Source organism: Hirundo rustica, chromosome 37 (assembly GCF_015227805.2).
Source record: "Hirundo rustica isolate bHirRus1 chromosome 37, bHirRus1.pri.v3, whole genome shotgun sequence".
NCBI classification, from domain to species: Eukaryota; Metazoa; Chordata; class Aves; order Passeriformes; family Hirundinidae; genus Hirundo; species Hirundo rustica.
In genome coordinates, this window is record NC_053486.1 from 196,736 (window position 1) to 220,480 (window position 23,745).

The 23,745-nt window shown below is 55.5% G+C and overlaps 2 protein-coding genes across 6 annotated transcripts in view; one reads left to right on the forward strand and one right to left on the reverse strand.

Moving 5' to 3' along the window:
- LOC120764784 (antigen peptide transporter 2-like) overlaps positions 1-23,745 on the forward strand; it is a 55,491-nt gene that overhangs the window by 2,490 nt on the left and 29,256 nt on the right. The window lies entirely within an intron of this gene.
- Positions 1,044-23,024, reverse strand: LOC120764783 (tenascin-X-like). Of its 4 annotated transcripts, none has more exons than XM_040088813.2 (24): positions 22,718-23,024; positions 21,871-22,227; positions 21,032-21,388; positions 20,177-20,530; positions 19,249-19,581; positions 18,049-18,405; positions 17,078-17,422; positions 16,355-16,711; positions 15,423-15,779; positions 14,303-14,683; positions 13,214-13,588; positions 12,427-12,768; positions 10,659-11,015; positions 9,524-9,916; positions 9,035-9,391; positions 7,985-8,356; positions 6,420-6,791; positions 4,823-4,947; positions 4,420-4,552; positions 3,395-3,546; positions 3,047-3,143; positions 2,385-2,546; positions 1,560-1,756; positions 1,044-1,193 (listed from the first exon to the last, which is right to left on the reverse strand). In XM_040088813.2, the coding sequence occupies exons 1-24, from the start codon at positions 22,884-22,886 to the stop codon at positions 1,113-1,115; spliced, it is 6,882 nt and encodes a 2,293-aa protein (XP_039944747.1). In that variant the 5' UTR covers positions 22,887-23,024; the 3' UTR covers positions 1,044-1,112. The 4 variants fall into 4 exon arrangements, with proteins under 4 accessions (XP_039944747.1, XP_058279846.1, XP_058279848.1 ...); XM_058423863.1 differs by having other exon boundaries at positions 18,049-18,402; positions 20,177-20,533; XM_058423865.1 differs by having other exon boundaries at positions 15,435-15,779; positions 20,177-20,533.

Here is a 23,745-nt window from a genome sequence, read left to right on the forward strand (position 1 = left end):
GACACAGCTCCCGCAGCGCCCCTGGCCCCAGGGATGGCTCTGCCCTGTGCTTTCCGTGGAGCAGTGTTTGACCTGAGGTTTCACCCTCAGGCTGGAGCTCAGTTCAGGATCCTTCCTGGAGCAGGAACCACTCAGGACATGGGGTCCCCACAAGGGTTTGGCACAGATTGCTGCTTGTGACCTGTGCCAGCACCTTTCCGTGGAGCAGCTCTGGTGGCAGCCCAGGCCATGCGCTCCAGTGAGATTTAGCTGCTCATGGAGCTCCAAATGCTGGAGCCTTTTCTGATTCCACAAGAGTTGAGGGCATGTCTCTGTTGTGGGATAAAGGATCCCAGGAATCCTGAGGTGCTGGAAGGGATCTGTGACCCAGGGACAGAAAGTGGCTGTGCAGGGACAGAACCCCCCACCCCGGATCAGGGAGTGGACCCCCACACCTAGGGTCATTGAATTCCTGCTCCAGGTCAGGAGCTGAGTGACCATGAGATGACCATGAGCATGAAATGAGCGGTAGTCATGCAGAAATGACCACGACACAACCATGAGATGCCTGTGACACTGAGGTGACCACAATATGACCATGACCTGGAGATGACCATGACATGACCATGGCCCAAATCCACCTCTGGGTCTTGGGAGGACACCCAGGGTGTTGCAGGGAGTTGTTTTGCCTGACTTGGTGACCTCTGTTTTTGGCCTCACTGGCTGATTGCTCCCATCCCACCCCATCCCTGCCCCACGTGTTCATGCTGCCCAGGTTGGGACATCTCAGGATCCCCAGGGCCAATGGGGGATCGGGTCCAGCACTTCAAGTGATGCTGGGACCAGAACCACAAGGAACATTTGGAGCTCCCCTGCCTCTCCTCGCTCCAGGGATGACCTTGACCCTGGAATCACCTTGACCTCAGCCTGACTCCGTGCTTTCTCCTGTCCCAGTTCTCATTTCACCACAGAACAGGGGAGTCACCATCAGCTTTTAATTCTCCCTTCTCCCCCCCCGCAAAAGTTTAACTTTGGGCCTCCCCAAGTCCTGTCTGGGACCCCCCAGCACCCAGGGGACCCCCCAGACTCTGGAATCCCCTAGCCCCAGCACTCAGGGGAGCCCCCCAGCCCCCTCAGCCACGCTGCGGCCGCAGCTTCATCTCGGTGAACGGGATGGAGACGTCGAAGCCTTTCCAGGGGAACCAGTGGATGCCCTGTGGGGAAGGGGGGTGGGTCAGAACCCTTGTAGACTTCCAGAGACCCCTCTAAGTCCCCACAGACCCTGTGGATCCCAACAGACTCTCAGATTCCTATGGGCACTCACAGATCTCCATAGACAGACCCCAGAGATCCCCACAGGCCCTATTGAACCCTGCAGACCCCTGTGGACCCTTAGAGACTCCCACAGAGTCCCTCATATACCCCCAGCCCCCCTAAGGCCCCCATGACTTCTATCCACTCCCATAGCCCCCCAAGCCTCCTAAAGCCCCCCCAGACCCCCCCAATTCCCTCGTAGCCCCATCCATACCCCCCCCCCCCCACCGAGTCCCCTACTCCATCCCACTCCCTCGCCCCGGTACCTGGTGGTCTCGGGGGGTCCCGTATAGCCCATTCAGGTTGGCGTAGTGGCAGTTGCGGTACCACCAGGCTCCCCCGTAGGCCACGGCGCAGGGAGGGGGCCGGGGCCGCCCCGAGGGGTCCCGGCGGTCCCGAGGGTCCCGGGAGTCTCGGTCCCGTGTGGAGAAGGGGCTGCCCGAGTGGTAGGAGAGGGCATCGCCTGTGGGGACAGCTGTCAGCACCCCCAAGGACCCCCAAACCCGCCAGGAGCCACCAAACCCCCCCAGAAACCCCCAGGGGCCCCCCAAAACACCCCACAGACCCCAAAACCCACCAGGGACCTCCAAATCTGCCAGGAACCACCAAAACCCACCAGAAACCCCCAGGGACCCCAAAACCCACCAGGTACCTCCAAATCTGCCAAGGACTTCACAGACCTCTGCTAGCCAGTGGGCCCCCAAAACCCCCAGGGACCCCAAATCCACCAAGGACCTCCAAACCTGCCAGGAACCACCAAAACCCACCAGAAACCCCCAGGGCCCCCCCAAACACCTGAGGGACCCCAAAACCCACCAGGGACCTCCAAACCCGCCAGGAACCACCAAAACCCACCAGAAACCCCCAGGGCGCCCCCAAACACCTGAGGGACCCCAAAACCCACCAGGGACCTCCAAATCTGCCAGGAACCACCAAAACCCACCAGAAACCCCCAGGCACCCCAAATCGCACCAAGGACCTCCAAATCCGCCAGACCCCTGCCAGCCAGTGGGCCCCCAAAACCCCCAGGGATCCGAAATCCCACCAGGACCCCCCAGAATCCCCCCAAGGTCCCAGGGAGCCCCGCGCACCGGCGGTGCCGCTGAACGCTCCCACGCGGAGCCGATATCGCTCCTCGGCGCTGCCGACGGCGAAGTCGCGATAGAGCGCGAAGGCGGAGTCGTGGGCAGTCCGCAGGTCAATGCGCAGCTCCGTCCGGGTGGCGGCCGTCAGCTCGTGCAGCGCCTCGTTGCCTGCGCCCCAAAATTGTTCGGCACCCCCGGAACTCCTGCGGTGCCCCCCGAATTCCCCCATCCCCCCCACCAACTCCTGGATGTCCCCTGAAATAGATCCCCAAACTCCTGGGGACCCCTCAGGTGACCCCTGACCCTGCCCTGAGCTCCTGGAGACCCTCCAAGTCCTTCCCGGAGCCCTGGAGCCCCAAAACTGGACCTGAATGTCTGAGAACCACCCCTGAGTTGTCCAGATCCTTGGGTGACTCCTTAGTCATTGCCTCGTTCCCTGCACCCCAAAATCTGCTTCCCAGTTGCCTGGACCTCTCCTGAATCCTGCAAGTCCCCCCCTCGGACCCCTGGGGACCCCCCAAGTTTTGGGGCCCCACCGAGTACCCCTTGCTGCCACCCCAGGAGCTGGCTCTCCTCAAAGTTCCCTAGATCCCTGGAGTGCCTCTGTTGGCCTCACGTCCCCTCAAATTTTTATGGGTCCCCCCAATCCCCCAGGGCCCCCCCCTCACCGAGCCAGAATTCGCCGCTGACGTTGCCGAAGCCGTGGGCGTACGATTCCCACCCCCGCCAAAAATCGGTGCCCCCGTCCTGGCGGCGCTGGAACACCTGGGGAGAGAGGGGGAGTCAGGGGTACCCCAAAACCCCTCCCCGGACACCAATTTCCTTCCCATAAACCCAAAGAAGGCCCCCAGCCCCTCCCATGCCCCCCAGTTCCCCTTCCAGTGCCTTTCCATCACCCCCTTTTGCCCCCAAAGCCCCTCATTCCCCACCTCCCCCAAAACTCCATACATCCTTCTATAACCCCCCTGTAGAAGCTCCCCCCCCCAAACCAGTGCCCCCAGTGCTCCCAGTCTCACCAGCCAGCCGCCGCCATCCGTCTCCATGTCGCAGAAGACCCTGAGGGGCCGGGCCGGGTCCCCCCGGAGGAAGATGAGGGTCTCCCGCGAGGGGCCTGGCCCATTCAGCTGCTCCTCGGCGCAGTCCCGGGGGTGCGGGTGCGGGAGTGGGGCTGAGGGGAGGCATGGGAGACACCCAGGGGACTCAGGGGCGCTGGTGTCCCCTCCCCGAAAGGACACGGAATCCCCAACTCAATAACAGCCCCCACCCCTATCCAGGGACCCTGGGGGTTGCATGTTCCCCACCTGATAACCGCAAACCGCCCCCCCCCAGGACCCAGCCCGTACCCCCAATATTCACCCCTCAAAAAAGACCCAACCCTCCCAAAAGGACACAACCTCCCCCCTCCAATGCCTCCCTTTGAAACTCAAGTGTCTTGGTGTCCCCCGCCCCAGGATCCCAGCTACCCCCAGATGATCCAGGGGTGCAGCTGGCCCCCAAAGGACATGGTTCCCCCCCCCCAAAAAGGATCCAGGGGTACAGGTGTGCCCCCCAATTCAGTGATCCCCAAAAGGACACTCCCTTCCCCAAGGACCCAGATCCCCCAAACTGACTGAGTGTCACCGCCCCGCCTTGCCCATCAACCCAACCCCCCCGCAAAGGACCCGGGCACCCCCCAGGTAACCCCCCAAAGGACCCAGAGACCCAAGAGCCTCCTCACTCCAGGACACCAACACCCAAAAAACCCCAGGTGTCTGGTTGTGTACCCCCCCAAAAATAACCCCTCCTTCTAAAGGACTCAAGCATTTTGGTGACCCCCTCCCACCATAACCCAACCTCTCCCCAGGGCATCCCCCCTTCCCATGGACACATCTACCCCCCTAAAAGCACCCGGGGGGGTCCAGGTGCCCCCCAGAATTCCAGCCCTCCCTCCAAGGGACATAGCTTCCCCCACCAATAATCCCCCCCACCCCCAAAAGGACCCAGAGGTGCAGGTGCACCCTCCCCAATGGTCCCTCTGCACCCCCTAGCTCCCCCCACTCACGAGTGTCAAAGATGGTCTCGAGGGGGGCAGCTTGGGGGTCTCCCCCTCGGCTCCACAGCCGCACCCCATAGCGTCCTGCTGGCTGTAGCCCCCACAGTTGCTGCGACGTAGCCTCGGGAGGCAGCCACAGGGTCTGGGGGCATGAAGGGGATTGGGATTATCCTTATCCACGGGGGTAGTGGAGTCCCTGGGGAGGTACTGATGTGCCCAAAGGCATTATTGGGGTCTCCCAGAGGTGTATTGGGGTGCTGTTACCAAAGGAGGGAAATGGGATACCCTGAGGTGTTATTGGGGTCCCCAGGGGTGTTACTGGGATACCTGGAGTATTGGGGTTCCCAGGGCAGTATTGGGGAGACACCCTGGCTGTTCCCAGGGGGTTTAGTCTCCTTTGGGGGGCCGTTACCTGCTGGGGTCCCCCAGGGGGGCCATACTCCAACTCATAGCCATCAGGAGGGGTGTGCAGGGGGTCCCAGTGTAGCCAGGCACTGCGGGGCCACACAGAGCCCACCCAGAGGGTCCCTGGGGCGCCTGGGGAAGGACACACTGCTGACACCTCAAACGGCCCAGCCCACATCCCAAAGTCCCCCACTGATACCCCAAAAACACCACTGTTGTCACCCACCCCCCCCTTGCTGACACCCCAAACCTTCCCATGGGCCCTCTGGCCCTGTCCACACACTGCACCCAATGGAGATGCCCCAGTTCCCCCTCATTTTCTCCAAACCCCTAAGACCCAGTCCCCCCCCAGTTTCCTCCAGTGCCTGCCAGACCTATTTCCTCCTGTACCTCCCAGTCCCCAGATCCCTCCAGTTTCCTTTAGTCCCAAGTTCTTCCCAGTGCTGAGTTTCCCCCAGTTTTTGCCATCCCCAGCTCCACTCCAATCCTCAGTTCTCCCTCAGATCCAGTTTCCTCTCATTCTCCAATTTCCCCCTGTCACCCCCATCTGCAGTTCTCGTCAATCTCCCTCAGACCTGTTTCCCCCAGTCCCTCCAGTTCCTCCCAGACCCAATTCCCCCCATGCCACACAATCCCCTCCCAGGTGCCCCCAGGCCTCTGAGTCCCCAGTTGTCCCCAGTTCACCCCAGTCTCCTGTTTCCCCCAGTCCCTCCAGTTCCTCCCAGACCCAATTCCCCCCATGCCACACAATCCCCTCCCAGCTGCCCCCAGGCCTCTGAGTCCCCAGTTGTCCCCAATTCACCCCAGTCTCCTATTTCCCCACTTCCCCACACCCCCCAGTTTTCCCAAGTTGTCCTCGGTTCCTCCAGTTTCTAGAGTCCCCATTTCTCCTGCCAGTTGCTCCCAGTGCTACATTGCCCCTACTCTCCAGTTCCCTGCAGTCCTCTGGCTACTCCCAGCTCCCAGTTTCTCTGTTCTCCCAAGTACCCTCAGCCCCAGTTGCTCCCAATCCCCCTCTAGTCTGTTTCCCACTGTTCTCCCTGGTCCCCACTGAGCTGTCCCAATCCACCCCAGCTCTCAAACTGCTCCCAGTCACCCCAATAACTAATCTCCCATATTCACCCAGTTCCCCCTAGTCCCCAGTCCCTCCCAGTTCACAGATCCCCACAGCTACCCAGTACCCTATGCCCAGTTTTCCCCAGTCTTTGCCAGTCCTCAGCTCCACCCCGGTCCCAGTTCACCCCAGTTCCCCTCATTCCCCAGTTCCACAGTTTCACCCAGGCCCCAGATTACCCCAGACCCCAATTCTAGCCAGTCCCCCTAGCTGCTCCCAGTTCCTCTCAGTCCCCAGCTGATCAGAGTCCCCCTAATCTCCAGTCACCTCCAACTCCTGGTTGTCCCCAGCTCCCATTTTCCCCTAAATTCCCCAGTCTTCAGTGCCCCCCAGTCCCCTGAGCTCCCTCGTCCCCCTCATTTCTCTGGCTCCCCCAGTACGACCCAGTGCCCCAGTTCCTCCCAGCTCCTGTTGGGCCCCACTCCCAGCCCTGTCCCCACTCCAGCTCTGCTCCCTGAGGGACTCTGGGGGACTCCCTGCAGCCCCTCACCAGTGATGGCCTCAGTGGAGACGTGGTCAATCCTTTTCCCACCCCGCAGCCCATAGAGGTGGAAGCGGTACCGATGGGATGGGGACAGCCCTGGCACTGTCACCGAGCGGGACGTGCCATCGATGGGCAGGGCCTGGGGCTGGCCCTGGGCATCCCGGTACTGCAGCGTGAAGGAGTCAAAGGGGCCCTCAGGGACACTCCACTGCAGCTGTGCGGAGTTGGGAGTGATGCTGGAGACCTTCAGCTCCCCCAACACTGCCCGTGCTGGGGGGGCCTCAGATGGGGTGGCCTCAGTTGAGGGATCTTTTCCTTTGGGGTCCTCAGGTTGGGGCTCCTCAGAGGGCAGGGGCAGCTCCTCTGTCTTGGCTGTGGCTGCAATGGAGATGGGATGATGATGCGTGTGAGAATCCATGTGTCTATCCAAATCTCCATCCATCCTATCATGTTTCTTTCCACGCACCTTTTACATCAACTGGTTCTTTAACCTCTTTCTCCATTGGATCATCCAGTCACCCAACTACTGATCTGATACATTAAACCTCCAACATCTTGCCCCAACATCATGCAGCATCCATCATCCATCTTTATCTATCCATTATCATCATCAATCTAACATCCATCACCCATCTTTTAAACTTCTGTCAGTCCTTGAATCCATTCCTCCATCTATCCCTCTCCCCCCTCCACTTACCCCCTCCTTCAACCAGGGCACAAAACAGCCATGGCCTCAACCGCTTGTCCGTCCATCCATCCATCCATCCATCCATCCATCCATCCATCCATCCATCCATCCACATTTCTCTCCATGCAACTTTTTCTTCAACTGGTTCTTTAACCTCTCCCTCCATTGGATCATCCAGCCACCCAACCACTAACCTGACCCACCAAACCACCAACTGCCCCAACACACATCTTGCATCATCCATCTTCATCCATTCCTCATCTACTCATTATCCGTCATCCATTCATCATTTATCCATCATCCAACCATCTTCCTTTGACTGAAGTCCTTGAAACTAAACCTCCACCTACTCCCCCAACCCCCACATCCCTACACTCAGCTCCTCCATCACTGAAGGAAAAAAACAGCCACGGACTCAGCCACATGTGTACCTGTACAGCCACATGTCCATCCACCATCCATCCGTCCATCCATCCATCCATCCATCCATCCATCCATCCATCCATCCATCCATCCATTCATCATACCCAGGAGCCACTCATCCATCAATCCATCATCTGTCACCATCCAGGCATCAACCCCCCCTCCCTCCCTTGCACTCCAGAGCCTGCATCCATTCTCTAGCCACGTCCGTCCATCCATCCATCCATCCATCCATTCATCCATCCATCCATCCATCCATCCTCCACTGATCAACCAACCAGTTCAGAAGCCCTCCATCCATCATCCATCCATCAACTGATCCATTTTCCATCCACTCACTCATGTAACTCTCGTTCACCCACATGTTCCTCCATTACTTGATCCCTCCATCTCTCCCTCCACCCATCATCGTTCATCCCTTCATTCACCCACACTCAACCCCTCTGACCTTCCCCCACACCTGTGACGATGTCGGTGGAGACACGATCAGTCCTTTTGCCTCCCTGCAGTCCATAGAGGTGGAAGCGGTACCGACGAGATGGGGACAGCCCTGGCACCATCACTGATCGGGATGTGCCATCAATGGGCAGGGCCTGAGGCTGGCCTTGGGCATCCCGGTACTGCAGCATGAAGGAGTCAAAGGAGCCCCTGGGGACACTCCACTGCAGCTGCACAGAGCTGGGCGTGACACTGGAAACTCTCAGGTCCTCCAACACTGCCTGTGCTAATGGGGCATCAGTTGAGGGGGACTTGACTGGGGGATCTTTAGGTTGGGTGTCCTCAGGTTGGAGCTCCTCTGGAGGCATGGGTGGCTCATCCAAGTTGGCTGCAGCTGCAATGAAGAAGGGATGGTGATGGGTATCCTTGTGTCCATCCAAATGTACATTCATCATCCACAAAATGAGCCATCATTCATCTTCCATCCATCCATCTATCCATCCATCCCTCCATCTACTCGTCCATCTATGTCTCCATCCATCTCACCCAACATCTAACCCAATGCTGTAACCAATCCTGCAATCATCTTTCCAACTCCTTCTCTCTACATCCACTCAAGCCTTCACGTCTTCTACCCTCCATTTCTCGTGGACAATCTTCCATCCTTCAGGACATCCAACCACCCACCAGTAATGCATCTTGATCTCTAATTCCCAGTTCCATCCAAGCACTCATCCATCTCTTCACCCTCTTCCATCAACCTGGGAAGAAATCCACTCACAGTCCAGTCCAGAATCCATTCAACCATTCAGTTCTTCAATCATCATAGATGGATCATGATCATGATGGAAGAAAATAATGACCGTGATGATGATGGATGACAGATAAAGAGGATGATGACAATGATGGTGGATGATGGCAGGTGCTGGTAAAGAAGTCGGTAGAAGGGTTGATGATTGATTCGATGGAGCTGGGGTCTGCAGGTAGTAGATGGCAGGTAGAGATGAGATGGCCACGATCCCTTAATCCATTCATACTATGATCCATTTGGTCCTCTGACCATCTTCCTTACCTGTAACAGCTTCATTGGAGGTATGGTGGACCCTCTTCCCGCCCTGTAACCCATAGAGGTGGAAGCGGTACCGGCGGGATGGGGACAGCCCAGGCACTGTCACTGAGCGGGACCCGCCATCGATGGGCAAGGCCTGGGGCTGGCCCTGGGCATCCCGGTACTGCAGTGTGAAAGAGTCAAAGGAGCCCTTGGGGACACTCCACTGCAGCTGCACAGAGTCGGAAGTGACACCGGAGACCTTCAACTCTCCCAGCACTGCCCGTGCTGGGGTGGTTGCAGATGGGTGGGCCTCAGTTTGGCGTCTCTCAGCTTGGGGTTCCTCTGAGGGCAGGAGCAGTTCCTCTGGCACAGCTGCAGCTGCGGTGGAGAGGGATGATGAAGGGCATGGGTATCCAAGGATCCATCCATCCATCCATCCATCCATCCATCCATCCATGCATCCATCATGTTTCATCTACCCATCCATCCACCCATCCTCAATCCTCTGACCTTCCCTGTCAGCTGTGACAACATCAGAGGAGACGTGGTCGATCTTCTTCCCACCCCGCAGCCCGTAGAGGTGGAAGCGGTACCGATGGGATGGGGACAGGCCTGGCACTGTCACCGAGCGGGACCCGCCATCGATGGGCAGGGCCTGGGGCTGGCCCTGGGCATCCCGGTACTGCAGTGTGAAGGAGTCAAAGCGGCCCTCAGGGACACTCCACTGCAGCCCCACAGAGTCAGGTGTGATACTGGAGACCTTCAGCTCTCCCAACACAGCCCGTGCTGATGGGGACTCAGATGGAGGGGCCTCAGCTTGGGGATGTGCAGTTTGGTGATCCTCAGCTGCGGGAGACTCAGTTGGAGTGTCCATTGAGGGTGAGGGCAGAGCCTCTGGGTCAGCTGCAGCAACAACAGGGATGGGACAGTGATGGGTGTGGGCATCAATTCGTCCATCCGTATGTCCATCCATCATCCACCCAACTAACCATTATCCATCATCGTACACCGTTTCCTCCCAGTCCATTCTCACTATTCCCTCCTCACCCATCATTAAACACCCATTGACCCCAGCCCCATCCAATCAACCACTGACTCTTCCATGGAATTAATAAGCAGCATCTGCCGTCATCCACCATCTTCATTATCATCATAATCAACATCATCCAGCATCATGATTTATCAAACATTCACCACCGATTCAACCATTCCATCCGTCCATCCAAACAAACATCAATCTCTTCATCATCACTCCACCCTTCCATGGTTCCAATCATCTCTCCATCTCCAAGTTGTCTCCAGTTTCCCTTCCCAATTCCACCCATCGCTCCTTCCCATCCACATCATCATCCCCAATCAGGCAGTCACAAGTCCCAGAAAACATCCGCTCAATGAATGATGCTTCCTGCCTGCTCCTGAGAAACAACCCCCGTCATCCATCGCCCATGTACCCAGCCCTCCATCCATCCTTTCACTATCCATTTCTGCAGGCATCTTAGGATGTTCATGTCCATCCTTCTACTCATGACTCTGTCCAGTCCTTCAGGCACCCATCCATAATCCACCTTTTTTTCCATCTTTCCATCATATCTCCATCCCTACTTCCATCTCCCCAGCTCTTCCACCCTCTGACCTTCCCCCCAACCTGTGACAACATCGGTGGAGACGCGGTCAGTCCTCTTCTTGCCCCGCAGCCCGTAGAGGTGGAAGCGGTACCGGTGGGATGGGGACAGGCCTGGCACTGTCACCGAGCGGGATGTGCCATCGATGGGCAGGGCCTGGGGCTGGCCCTGGGCATCCCGGTACTGCAGCATGAAGGAGTCAAAGGAGCCCTCGGGGACACTCCACTGCAGCTGCACAGAGTTGGGTGTGACACTGGAGACCCTCAACTTCCCCAGTGCCGCCTGTCCCTGGCTGGCCTCAGTTTGGGGCTGCTCAGGTTTGTGGTCTTCAGGCTGGGGTTCCTCTGAGGGTAGAGGCAGCTGCTCCGGCACTGCTGCATCTGTGATGGAGAGGGAATGATGATGGTTGTGAGAATCGACGTGTTCATTGAACCATCCATCCGTCCATCCATCCATCCATCCATCCATCCATCCATCCATCCATCCATCCATCCACACTTTCATCTCCTGGACCATTCATTACAGTATCCATCATCCACCATCCCTCAATCCAAACACGTGGCTTTCAGTGTGGCTTTTCCTACAACTGATTCTCTAGCTTCTCCCTCCATTGGATCATTCAATAATCAAAGCGTTGCTTGGATCTGTCAGACCACATGCCCCAACACCCGTCATCGTCATCCATCCATCCATCCATCCATCCATCCATCCATCCATCCATCCATCCATCCATCCTTCACCCATCCTTTTTCTTTCAGTCAGTCCTTAAATCTGTTCCTCCATCCCTCTTAACTGCCCTCACCTCCCAACCCCCACCCCAACACCTCTACCCTTTCCCAAGGCACAAACCAGCCACAGGCTCAACAACACATGCTCCCATATGGACACCTGTGCATTCATCATCGATCCATCCAAGCCACCCAGGAGCCCCCACCCACTGATCTGTCATCCCTCCATCCTCATCATCCATCACCCATTTGCAATCACTCCAACCCTGAGCTGTTTCTAATTCCCCAACTCTGGAGTGTAGGATGGGGAGGGACTGTAGGGGGGAGGAGAGATGGATGATGGATGTTAAATGGATGATGGATGGTAATGATGGAGGATGACAGAGTCACTATGTCATTTTAAAGGGTCAGTGGTTGGTTTGATGGTGCCAGTGTCAATGTTTACTCAATGGCAGGTAGGAATGGGATGGTGGAAAGGTGCAATTTGTGCAACCATGCAGGAAAATGTGGGGAAGTATGGATGGAGCTGAAACGGAGAGAGGATCAAAGTGAGATGGAGACAGGGTGTGTGGATGGAGGGAATGAATAGGACAGGGATGGGGGAAGGGAAGGGAAGGGAAGGGAAGGGAAGGGAAGGGAAGGGAAGGGAAGGGAAGGGAAGGGAAGGGGACAAGGGGAGTGCCCAAATATGTACCAGAAGGAGATGGTTTCTTTGTGTGACGGTTGAACACTTGGAAGGGTGATGAACAGATGGGACAGAGGAATGTTTGGGGAAAAAAAAATAAATGGATGGATGGATGGATCCTAGTGGTCCCAGAAGCATCTGTTCAGTCATTGATCTTCCACCAACCTATTGACCAACAACCCACCATCATCTATCATCCATCATCCATCATCCATCATCCATCCATGGATCCACACATCCCTCTACTCTCCATCCCTCTGGCCTCCACATCCCCACCCTCATCTCAAGCCCCAGAACTTGCCAGACTCCCCAAGCCTGAAGGACCAACTGTGTGCTTCGATGCACCACAGGTATGGATTGAGCCTGAGCCCCTCTCACCTGTGACGACATCGGTGGACACGTGGTCAGTCCTTTTCCCACCTTGCAACCCATAAAGGTGGAAGCGGTATTGGCGAGATGGGGACAGCCCGGGCACTGTCACCGAGCGGGACCTGCCATCAATGGGCAGGGCGTGGGGCTGGCCTTGGGCATCCCGGTACTGCAGCACGAAGGAGTCAAAGGGGCTCTCGGGGACAGTCCATTGCAGCTGCACAGAGTTGGGTGTGACACTGGAGACCTTCAGCTCTCCCAGCACTGCCCGTGCTGGCAGGGCATCAGATGAGATGGCCTCAGTTTCGGGCTCCTCTGATGGCAGGGGCAGCTCCTCCTGCTTGGCTGCAGCTGTGATGAAAAGGGGATAGTAATGGGCCTGGACATCTGCTTGTCCATCAACAAGTCCATCTATCATCCACCCAACCACCTGTCCATCATCCATCCATCCATCCATCCATCCATTCATCCATCCATCCATCCCTCTACCTTGCTAACACTCCCACACATCCTCTACTACCAAGCTGAGAAACTGGGGAGGAGTGGAGCCACCTGGGAATGGAGGGACTGGTGGTGTGATGGATAGATAAGGAATCTATCCAACTAAATAATGATGATGATGATGGATGATCGTGTGTGTTGGCTAATAGGCCAGTGGTTGATGGGATTGTGATGATGTCAGTGGGTACTGAACAGCAAGTAGGGATGGGATCAGTATGGGATCCTTTGATTGCTCCATCTCTTCATCCCTACAGCTACCTCTTCAGTCCTTTCACTTTCTGACCTTCCCCCTCACCTGTGACAATGTCGGTGGAGACACGGTCGATCCTCTTCCCACCCTGCAGCCCATAGAGGTGGAAACGGTACCGGTGGGAAGGGGACAGCCCTGGGACAGTCACTGAATGGGACTCTCCACTGATGGGCAGGGCCTGGGGCTGGCCGTGGACATCCCGGTACTGCAACATGAAGGAGTCAAAGGAGCCCTTGGGGATGCTCCACTGCAGCTGCACGGAGTCAGGTGTGACACTGGAAACCTTCAACTCTCCCAGCACCGCCTGCACCAGGGGGACTTCACTTTGGAGGTGCTCAGATTGGTTGTCCTCAGTTGGCAGAGCTTCAGTCTGGGGCTTCTCTGAGGGCAAGGGTGGCTGCTCTGGCTCATCTGTGGCTGCTATGCAGAGGGGACAGTGATGGGTATCCATGTGTTCATCCATACATCCATCCATCATCTACCCAACTATCCCCGCACCCATTGTGCATCACTGCCATCCATCCTTCATCCATCCATCCCACCACCTACCCACCACTCAACCCAACACCCCACCTAATACCACATTAATCTCTGTTTCTTTCCCTCCACATTCCCCATTGTTTCCAACCATCCCAGCCACCATTTCCCATGGACAATCTTCTGTCCATCAAGAACATGCACCTGGACAGCAGGAACCCCCCATCCATCCATCCATCCATCCATCCATCCATCCATCCCTCCACCTACTTCCCTCAGTTTGGACAGGAACCTACCCAGACTAGAATCAGTAAAACCATTCAGTTGTTCATCCTCCATGGACAGAAAAACATGATGATGATGATGATGATGATGATGATGATGGATGGTGGCAATGGATATTACTGATGGTCATGGATTGTTGATGGTTGATGATGATGATGAACCATGATGATGGATGATGATGATGGGTGATGGTGGGTATTCTTCAATAGATCAATGGAGGGATTGATGTTTGACTGGATGATGCCAGACTAGAAAAGTACTTGATGTGGGGATGGGAACGGAAAGCCTTGTTTCCACCATCTCTTGATGCCTCTACCTTTCCATCCCTCCATCTGTCTCACATTCCTTCCTTCCTCTGATTTTCCTACTCACCTGTGATGACGTCGATGGAAACGTGATCAGTCCTTTCCCCCCTGTGAATCCCATAGAGGTGGAAGCGGTACCGGTGGGATGGGGACAGCCCTGGTACCGTCACCAAGCGCAACCCGCCATCGAGGGGCAGAGCCTGGGGCTGGCCTTGGGCATCCTGGTACTGCAGCATGAAGGAATCGAAGGGGCCCTCAGGGACACTCCACTGCAGGCCCACAGAGTCAGGTGTGATACTGGAGACCTTCAGCTCTCCCAGCACAGCCCGTGCTGAGGGGGCCTCAGTTCGGGGGTGCTCAGGTTTGTGGTCCTCAGCTCTGGGGGCCTCAGTTCTAGAGACCTCATTTGGGGTGTCCATTGAGGCTGAGGGGAGATCCTCTAGGTCAGCTACAGCAACAACAGAGATGAGACAATGATGGGTGTGGGCATCGGTATGTCCGTCCATATGTCCATCCATCATCCACCCAACTAACCATTATCCATCATCATGCACCATTTCCTCCCAGTCCCTTCTCACTATTCTCTCAGCACACATCACTGAGCACCCACTGACCCCAGCCTCATCCAAACAACCACTGACTCTTCCATGGACTTACTAAGCAACATCTGCCATCATCCACCATCTTCATCATCGTCATAATCAACATCATCCAGCATCTTGATTATCCAATATTCACCACATATTCAACCATTCCATCCATCTATCCACCCAAACAAACAAACAAACAGCAATCTCTTCATCACTCCACCCTTCCATGGTCCCAGACATCTCTCCATCTCCAAATTGTCTCCAGTTTCCCTTCCCAATTCCACCCATCGCTCCTTCCCATCCACATCATCATCCCCAATCAGGCAGTCACAAGTCCCAGAAAACATCCGCTCAATGAATGATGTTTCCTGCCTGCTCCTGACAAACCACCCCCGTCATCCATCGCCCATGTACCCAGCCCTCCATCCATCCTTTCACTATCCATTTCTGTAGGCATCCAGTGATTTCCATGTCCATCCTTCTACTCATGACTTCATCTAATCCTTCAGGCATCCATCCATAATCCATCTTTTTCTCCATCTTTCCATCAATCTCCCCATCACTACTTCCATCTCCCCAGCCCTTCCACCCACTGACCTTCCTCCCCACCTGTGACAACATCGGTGGAGACACGGTCAGTCCTTTTCTTGCCCCGCAGGCCGTAGAGGTGGAAGCGGTACCGGTGGGATGGGGACAGGCCTGGCACTGTCACCGAGCGGGACCCGCCATCGATGGGCAGGGCCTGGGGCTGGCCCTGGGCATCCCGGTACTGCAGCATGAAGGAGTCAAAGGAGCCCTCGGGGACACTCCACTGCAGCACCACAGAGTTGGGTGTGACACTGGAGACCTTCAGCTCCTCCAGCACTGCTCGCACTGGGAGTGCTTCAGATGCAGGGGACTCAGGTTTAGGTGTCTCCTGTTGAGGCTCCTCTAAGTGCAAGGGCTCTCCACTGGCTGCATTGGAGAGGAGATGGTAATGGGCATAGACATCCATGTGTCCATCCCACCACCAACCAACTAATCCATCCATTCAGCCACGTATCCATCCATCTATCCATCCATTTTTCCCATCGCACACCCAACATCCAACACAACTCCCTAGACAGTTCCTCATCGCTGTGTCTTTTTCTTATCACATCTCTCCATGCCTTCACCCCTCCCACACCCATTTCCCATGGACTATCTTCCATTCTTCCATCATTGAATTCATCCTTCATGGATAGAGAATGAGGGAGACATTGAAGGATAGATGGATGCATGATAATTGATGGATGATGGATGATGGTGATACATGGGAGATGAAGATGATGGATGATGATGGATGATGATGGATAATTGATGGTTGCTGCTGCTGCTGATGGCAGATGGTGGAGGATGGAAGGTGCTAGTCAATAGGTTTGTGGAAGAGTTGACGGCTGATCAGATGCTGCTGAGGCAATGGCTGCTTGCTGGTGGGTATGAGATGGACATGGGATCCCTTGATGCCTCCATTTCTTGACCCTGCCATCCCCTGTGAGCTTCTGCCTCACCTGTGACAGTGTCGGTGGAGACACGGTCAGTCCTTTTGCCTCCATGCAGCCCATAGAGGTGGAAGCGGTACCGATGGGATGGAGACAGGCCTGGCACCGTCACTGAGCGGGACGTGCCATCGATGGGCAGGGCCTGGGGCTGGCCCTGGGCATCCCGGTACTGCAGCATGAAGGAGTCAAAGGAGCCCCTGGGGACACTCCACTGCAGCTGCACAGAGTTGGGGGTGATGCTGGACACCCTCAGCTCCTCCAGCACTGCCGTTGTTGGAGGGGCTTCAGAAGCGGGTGCCTCAGTTTGCGGTTTCTCGTGCTGTGGTTCCTCTGTGGACAGGGGCTGTTCCTCTGGCTCTTCTCCTGCTGCCATGGAGAGATAAGTGTTTCTATGCAAACGTCCATCCACCCCCCACCAACCAGCCAACCAACCAACGAACCAACCAACCCAGACAGCCAGACATCCATCCACATTCTGGACCATTCATTCTGGCATCCATCCATCCATCCATCCATCCATCCATCCATCCATCCATCCATCCATCCATCCTTCCATCCATCCATCTGTCCATCCATCCATACATCCAATTACCCATTACCCCATTGCTCCACTCCTGCAGCATTCCCTCCCTTCTTCGAATCACCCATTCCTCCATCCCTTGATCTCCCATTTATCCATTTTCTTCATCCATACATCCAGCAACCCTTCCTCCCCCTGACCTTCCCCCTTACCTGTCACAGCCTCGGTGGAGACATGGTTAATCTTCTTCTTGCCCCACAACCCATAGAGGTGGAAGCGGTACCGGTGGGATGGGGACAGGCCTGGCACTGTCACCGAGCGGGACGTGCCATCGATGGGCAGGGCCTGGGGCTGGTCCTGGTCATCCCGGTACTGCAGCATGAAGGAGTCAAAGGAGCCTTTGGGGACACTCCATTGTAGCTGCACAGAGTTGGGAGTGACACTGGAGACCTTCAGCTCCTCCAGCACTCCTCGCATTGGGAGTGTCTCAGATGCAGGGGCCTCAGTTTTGGGCTTCTCCTGTTGGGGCTCCTCTGAGGGCAAGGGTTCTTCACTGGCTGCATTGGAGAGGAGATTGGAGTGTCCATGCAGACATCCATCCACCACCCACCAACCAACCATCCAACCTGTCCAGCCATCCATCCATCCACCCATTCACACTTCCATATTCTGGACCATTCATTCTGGCACCCATCGTCTATTCATCCATCTATTCATCCATCCATCCATCCAGTCATGTATCTTTTCATACACTTTTTACTTCAATTCCTTCTTCAATCTCACCCCCCCATTTGATCACCAAACCTCCCAACCACTCATCTGATCAGATCTGATCTGGTCTGTCAAACGACCATCAATCTTCTCGTACAAAGCATCATGCATTCTCGATCTTCATCCATCCATCATCTATCCCCTTTCTTTCAGTGAGTGCTTGAATCCAATCTTCAACCCACACTCCCATTCCCATGCAGCTCCCAAACCCATAGCACAAACCAGCCATTGGCTCAGCCACAAATTCGCTGTCCATCCATCCATCCATCCATCCATCCATCCATCCATCCATCCATCCATCCCTTCCTCCGATCACCCATTCCTCCATCCATTGATCTCCCATCTCTGCATGTATCTATTTTCATCATTCATACATCCAGCAACCCTTCCTCCCCCTGACCTTCCCCCTTACCTGTCACAGCCTCAGTGGAGACATGGTTAATCTTCTTCTTGCCCCGCAACCCATAGAGGTGGAAGCGGTACCGATGGGATGGGGACAGGCCTGGCACTGTCACTGAGCGGGACGTGCCATCGATGGGCAGGGCCTGGGGCTGGCCCTGGGCATCCCGGTACTGCAGCATGAAGGAGTCAAAGGAGCCCCTGGGGACACTCCACTGCAGCTGCACAGAGCTGGGTGTGACGCTGGACACCCTCAGCTCCTCTAGCACTGCCGTTGTTGGAGTGGCCTCAGATGCAGGGGCCTCAGTTTGCGGTTTCTTGTGTTGTGGTTCCTCTGTGGACAGGGGCTGTTCCTCCGGCTCATCTCCTGCTGCCATGGAGAGGAGATGGTGATGGGTGTGTCCACTCTAACATTCTTCCACCACCCACCAATCAACCAACCCAGCCAGCCAGCCAGCCAGCCAGCCGGCCTTCCAGTCATGTTCCTTTTCACACAATTCTTCAATCAACTCCTTTAATTTCACCCTCGATTTGATCATCCAATCACCCAGCTACTGATCTGATATCATCAGATCTGCTCTGTCAAACAACCATCAATCTTCCCTTAAAAAGCATCAAGCATTCTCCATCTCCATCCTTCCCTCATCCATCCCTTTTCCTTCAGTGAGTCCTTGAATCCAATCCTCTATCCACACTCCCATTCCCATCCACTTCCCAAACCCACAGCACAAACTAGCCACTGGCTCAGCCACAAATCCGCTGTCCATCCATCCATCCATCCACCTACCCAACTAGTTAGCCCACCTGGGATACTCCATCCATTTTTGATCATCCACACATCTCTTCCAGCAATGATTCATTCATCCATCTCTTCCTTTAATCCTGCATCTATTCATATGATATCCAGCCCTCCAATGATCATCAACTATCCATCCATTCATCCATCCATCCATCCATCCATCCATCCATCCATCCATCCATCCATCCATCCTTTCAACACCTAAACAATTCATTTTGGCAACCAACATCTACCCATCCATCCATTCATCCACTCATTTAGAGATCAAGTAATCTATCCATTCATCCATTTATCCAATTACCCATTCCTCCATTCCTCCATTCCTCCGATCTCTTGATCTCCCATCTCTCCATTTATACATTTTCTTCATCCATACATCCAGCAACCCTTCCTCCCCCTGACCTTCCCCCTTACCTGTCACAGCCTCGGTGGAGACATGGTTAATCTTCTTCTTGCCCCGCAACCCATAGAGGTGGAAGCGGTACCGATGGGATGGGGACAGGCCTGGCACTGTCACTGAGCGGGACCCGCCATCGATGGGCAGGGCCTGGGGCTGGCCCTGGGCATCCCGGTACTGCAGCATGAAGGAGTCAAAGGAGCCCTTGGGGACACTCCACTGCAGCTGCACAGAGTTGGGAGTGACACTGGAGACCTTCAGCTCCTCCAGCACCGCTAGCACAGATGCAGGGGCCTCAGTTTTGGGCTTCTCCTCTTGGGGCTCCTCTGAGGGCAAGGGTTCTTCACTGGCTGCATTGGAGAGGAGATATTAATGGGCATAAACATCCATGTGTCCCTCCAAATGTCCATCCCAACACGCACTAACTAATCCATCCATCCATCCATCCATCCATCCATCCATCCATCCATCCATCCATCCATCCATCCATCCATCCATCCTTTCTTCCCATCGCACACCCAACATCCAACACAACCCCGTAGACAGTTCCACATCTCTCTGTCTCTTTCTCATCACATCTCTCCATGCCTTCACCCCTCCCACACCCATTGCCCACGGACTATCTTCCATTCATTCATCGATAAATCCATCCTTGATGGATGGAGGATGAGGGAAACAGTGAAGTGTAGATGGATGCATGATAATTGATGGATGATGTGATACATGGGAAATGAAGATGATGGATGACGATGGATAATTGATGGTTGCTGCTGTGGATGGATGATGGATGATGGAAGGTGCTCGTCAATAGGTTGGTGGAAGGGTTGATGGTTGATCAGATGCTGCTGAGGCAATGGCTGCTCGCTGGTGGGTATGAGATGGATATGGGATCCCTTGATGCCTCCATTTCTTGACCCTGCCATCCCCTGTGAGCCTCTGCCTCACCTGTGACAGTGTCGGTGGAGACACGGTCAATCCTTTTGGCTCCATGCAGCCCATAGAGGTGGAAGCGGTACCGATGGGATGGGGACAGGCCAGGCACCGTCACTGAGCGGGACGTGCCATCGATGGGCAGGGCCTGGGGCTGGCCCTGGGCATCCCGGTACTGCAGCATGAAGGAGTCAAAGGAGCCCCTGGGGACACTCCACTGCAGCTGCACAGAATTGGGGGTGATGCTGGACACCCTCAGCTCCTCCAGTACTGCCATTGTTGGAGGGGCTTCAGAAGCGGGGGCCTCAGTTTGCGGTTTCTCGTGCTGTGGTTCCTCTGTGGACAGGGGCTGTTCCTCTGGCTCATCTCCTGCTGCCATGGAGAGAAAATGGTTGTGTCCACCCAAACATCCATCCACTCCTCACCAGCCAACCAACCCAGACATCCATCTATCCATCCACACTTTCATGTTCTGGATCATTCATTCTGGCATACCTCACCCATCCATCTGTTGATCCAATGATTCAACAATCCAGCTAGCCATCTTTTTTCCTTTGATGAGTCCTCGAATCCGATCCTCTACCCACACTCCCGTTCCCATGCTCCACCCAAACACATGGCACAAACCGGCCACTGGTTCAGCCACAAACCTGCTGTCCACCCATCCATCCATCCATCCATCCATCCATCCATCCATCCATCCATCCATCCATCCATCCATCCCTCAGTCCATTCTTCCACTCCTCCACCACTCCATCCCTTCCTCCAAACAACGATTCCTCCATCCCTTGATCCCTACATCTCTCCATATATCCATTTTTGTCATCCATATGTCTAGCAACCCTCCCTTCCCCTGACCTTCCCCCTTACCTGTCACAGCCTCGGTGGAGACATGGTTAATCTTCTTCTTGCCCCGCAACCCATAAAGGTGGAAGCGGTACCGACGAGATGGGGACAGCCCTGGCACCGTCACTGAGCGGGACGTGCCATCGATGGGCAGGGCCTGGGGCTGGCCCTGGGCATCCCGGTACTGCAGCATGAAGGAGTCAAAGGAGCCCCTGGGGACACTCCACTGCAGCTGCACAGAATTGGGGGTGATGCTGGACACCCTCAGCTCCTCCAGTACTGCCATTGTTGGAGGGGCTTCAGAAGCGGGGGCCTCAGTTTGCGGTTTCTCGTGCTGTGGTTCCTCTGTGGACAGGGGCTGTTCCTCTGGCTCATCTCCTGCTGCCATGGAGAGAAAATGGTTGTGTCCACCCAAACATCCATCCACTCCTCACCAGCCAACCAACCCAGACATCCATCTATCCATCCACACTTTCATGTTCTGGATCATTCATTCTGGCATACCTCACCCATCCATCTGTTGATCCAATGATTCAACAATCCAGCTAGCCATCTTTTTTCCTTTGATGAGTCCTCGAATCCGATCCTCTACCCACACTCCCGTTCCCATGCTCCACCCAAACACATGGCACAAACCGGCCACTGGTTCAGCCACAAACCTGCTGTCCACCCATCCATCCATCCATCCATCCATCCATCCATCCATCCATCCATCCATCCGTCCATTCTTCCACTCCTCCACCACTCCATCCCTTCCTCCAAACACCGATTCCTCCATCCCTTGATCCCTACATCTCTCCATATATCCATTTTTGTCATCCATATGTCTAGCAACCCTCCCTTCCCCTGACCTTCCCCCTTACCTGTCACAGCCTCGGTGGAGACATGGTTAATCTTCTTCTTGCCCCGCAACCCATAAAGGTGGAAGCGGTACCGACGGGATGGGGACAGGCCTGGCACCGTCACTGAGCGGGACGTGCCATCGATGGGCAGGGCCTGGGGCTGGCCCTGGGCATCCCGGTACTGCAGCATGAAGGAGTCAAAGGAGCCCCTGGGGACACTCCACTGCAGCTGCACAGAGCTGGGGGTGATGCTGGACACCCTCAGCTCCTCCAGCACTGCTGTTGTTGGAGGGGCTTCAGAAGCGGGGGCCTCAGTTTGCGGTTTCTCGTGCTGTGGTTCCTCTGTGGACAGGGGCTGTTCCTCTGGCTCATCTCCAGCTGCCATGGAGAGAAAATGGTTGTGTCCACCCAAACATCCATCCACTCCTCACCAGCCAACCAGCCCAGACATTCATCTATCCATCCCCACTTTCATGTTCTGGATCATTCATTCTGGCACCCCTCACCCATCCATCTGTCGATCCAATGATTCAGCCATCCAGCTAGCCATCTTGTTTCCTTTGGTGAGTCCTTGAATCTGATCCTCTACCCACACTCCTATTCCCATGTTCCTCCCAAACCCATGGCACAAACCAGCCACTGGCTCAGCCACAAACCTGCTGTCCACCCACCCACCCATCCATCCATCCATCCATCCATCCATCCATCCATCCATCCATCCATCCGTCCATTCTTCCACTCCTCCACCACTCCATCCCTTCCTCCAAACACCGATTCCTCCATCCCTTGATCCCTACATCTCTCCATATATCCATTTTTGTCATCCTTATGTCTAGCAACCCTTCCTCCCCCTGACCTTCCCCCTTACCTGTCACAGCCTCAGTGGAGACATGGTTAATCTTCTTCTTGCCCCGCAACCCATAAAGGTGGAAGCGGTACCGATGGGATGGGGCCAGCCCTGGCACTGTCACTGAGCGGGACGTGCCATCGATGGGCAGGGCCTGGGGCTGGCCCTGGGCATCCCGGTACTGCAGCATGAAGGAGTCAAAGGAGCCCCTGGGGACACTCCACTGCAGCTGCACAGATTTGGGGGTGACGCTGGACACCCTCAACTCCTCCAGCACCGCTGTTGTTGGAGTGGCCTCAGATGTTGGGGCCTCAGTTTGTGGTTTCTCCTGCTGTGGTTCCTCTGGAGACAGGGGCTGTTCCTCCGGCTCTTCTCCTGCTGCCATGGAGAGGAGATGGTGATGGGTGTGTCCACTCAAACATTCATCCACCACCCACCAATCAACCAATCCATCCATCCATCCATCCATCCATCCATATTTCCATATTCTGGACCATTCATATGGCACCCATCGTCCATTCATCCATCCATCCATCCATCCATCCATCATCCTGCCAGCCATCTATCCATCCATCCATCCATGCCATCCAATCACCCATTCCTCCATTCCTCCACTCCTTCACCACTCCCTCCCTTCCTCCAATCACCCATTCCTCCATCACTTGATCCCTCCATCTCTCCATATATTCGTTTTTGTCATCCTACATCCAGCAACCCTTCACTCCCCTGACCTTCCCCTCTACCTGTCACAGCCTCAGTGGAGACATGGTTAATCTTCTTCTTGCCCCAGCAACCCATAGAGGTGGAAGCGGTACGATGGGATGGGGACAGCCCTGGCACTGTCACTGAGCGGGACCCAGCCATCGATGGGCAGGGCCTGGGGCTGGCCCTGGGCATCCCGGTACTGCAGCATGAAGGAGTCAAAAGGAGCCCTTGGGGACACTCCACTGCAGCTGCACAGAGTTGGGAGTGACACTGGAGACCTTCAGCTCCCCCAGCACTGCTTGAACTGGGAGTGCCTGAGATGCAGGGGACTCAGTTTTGTGTCC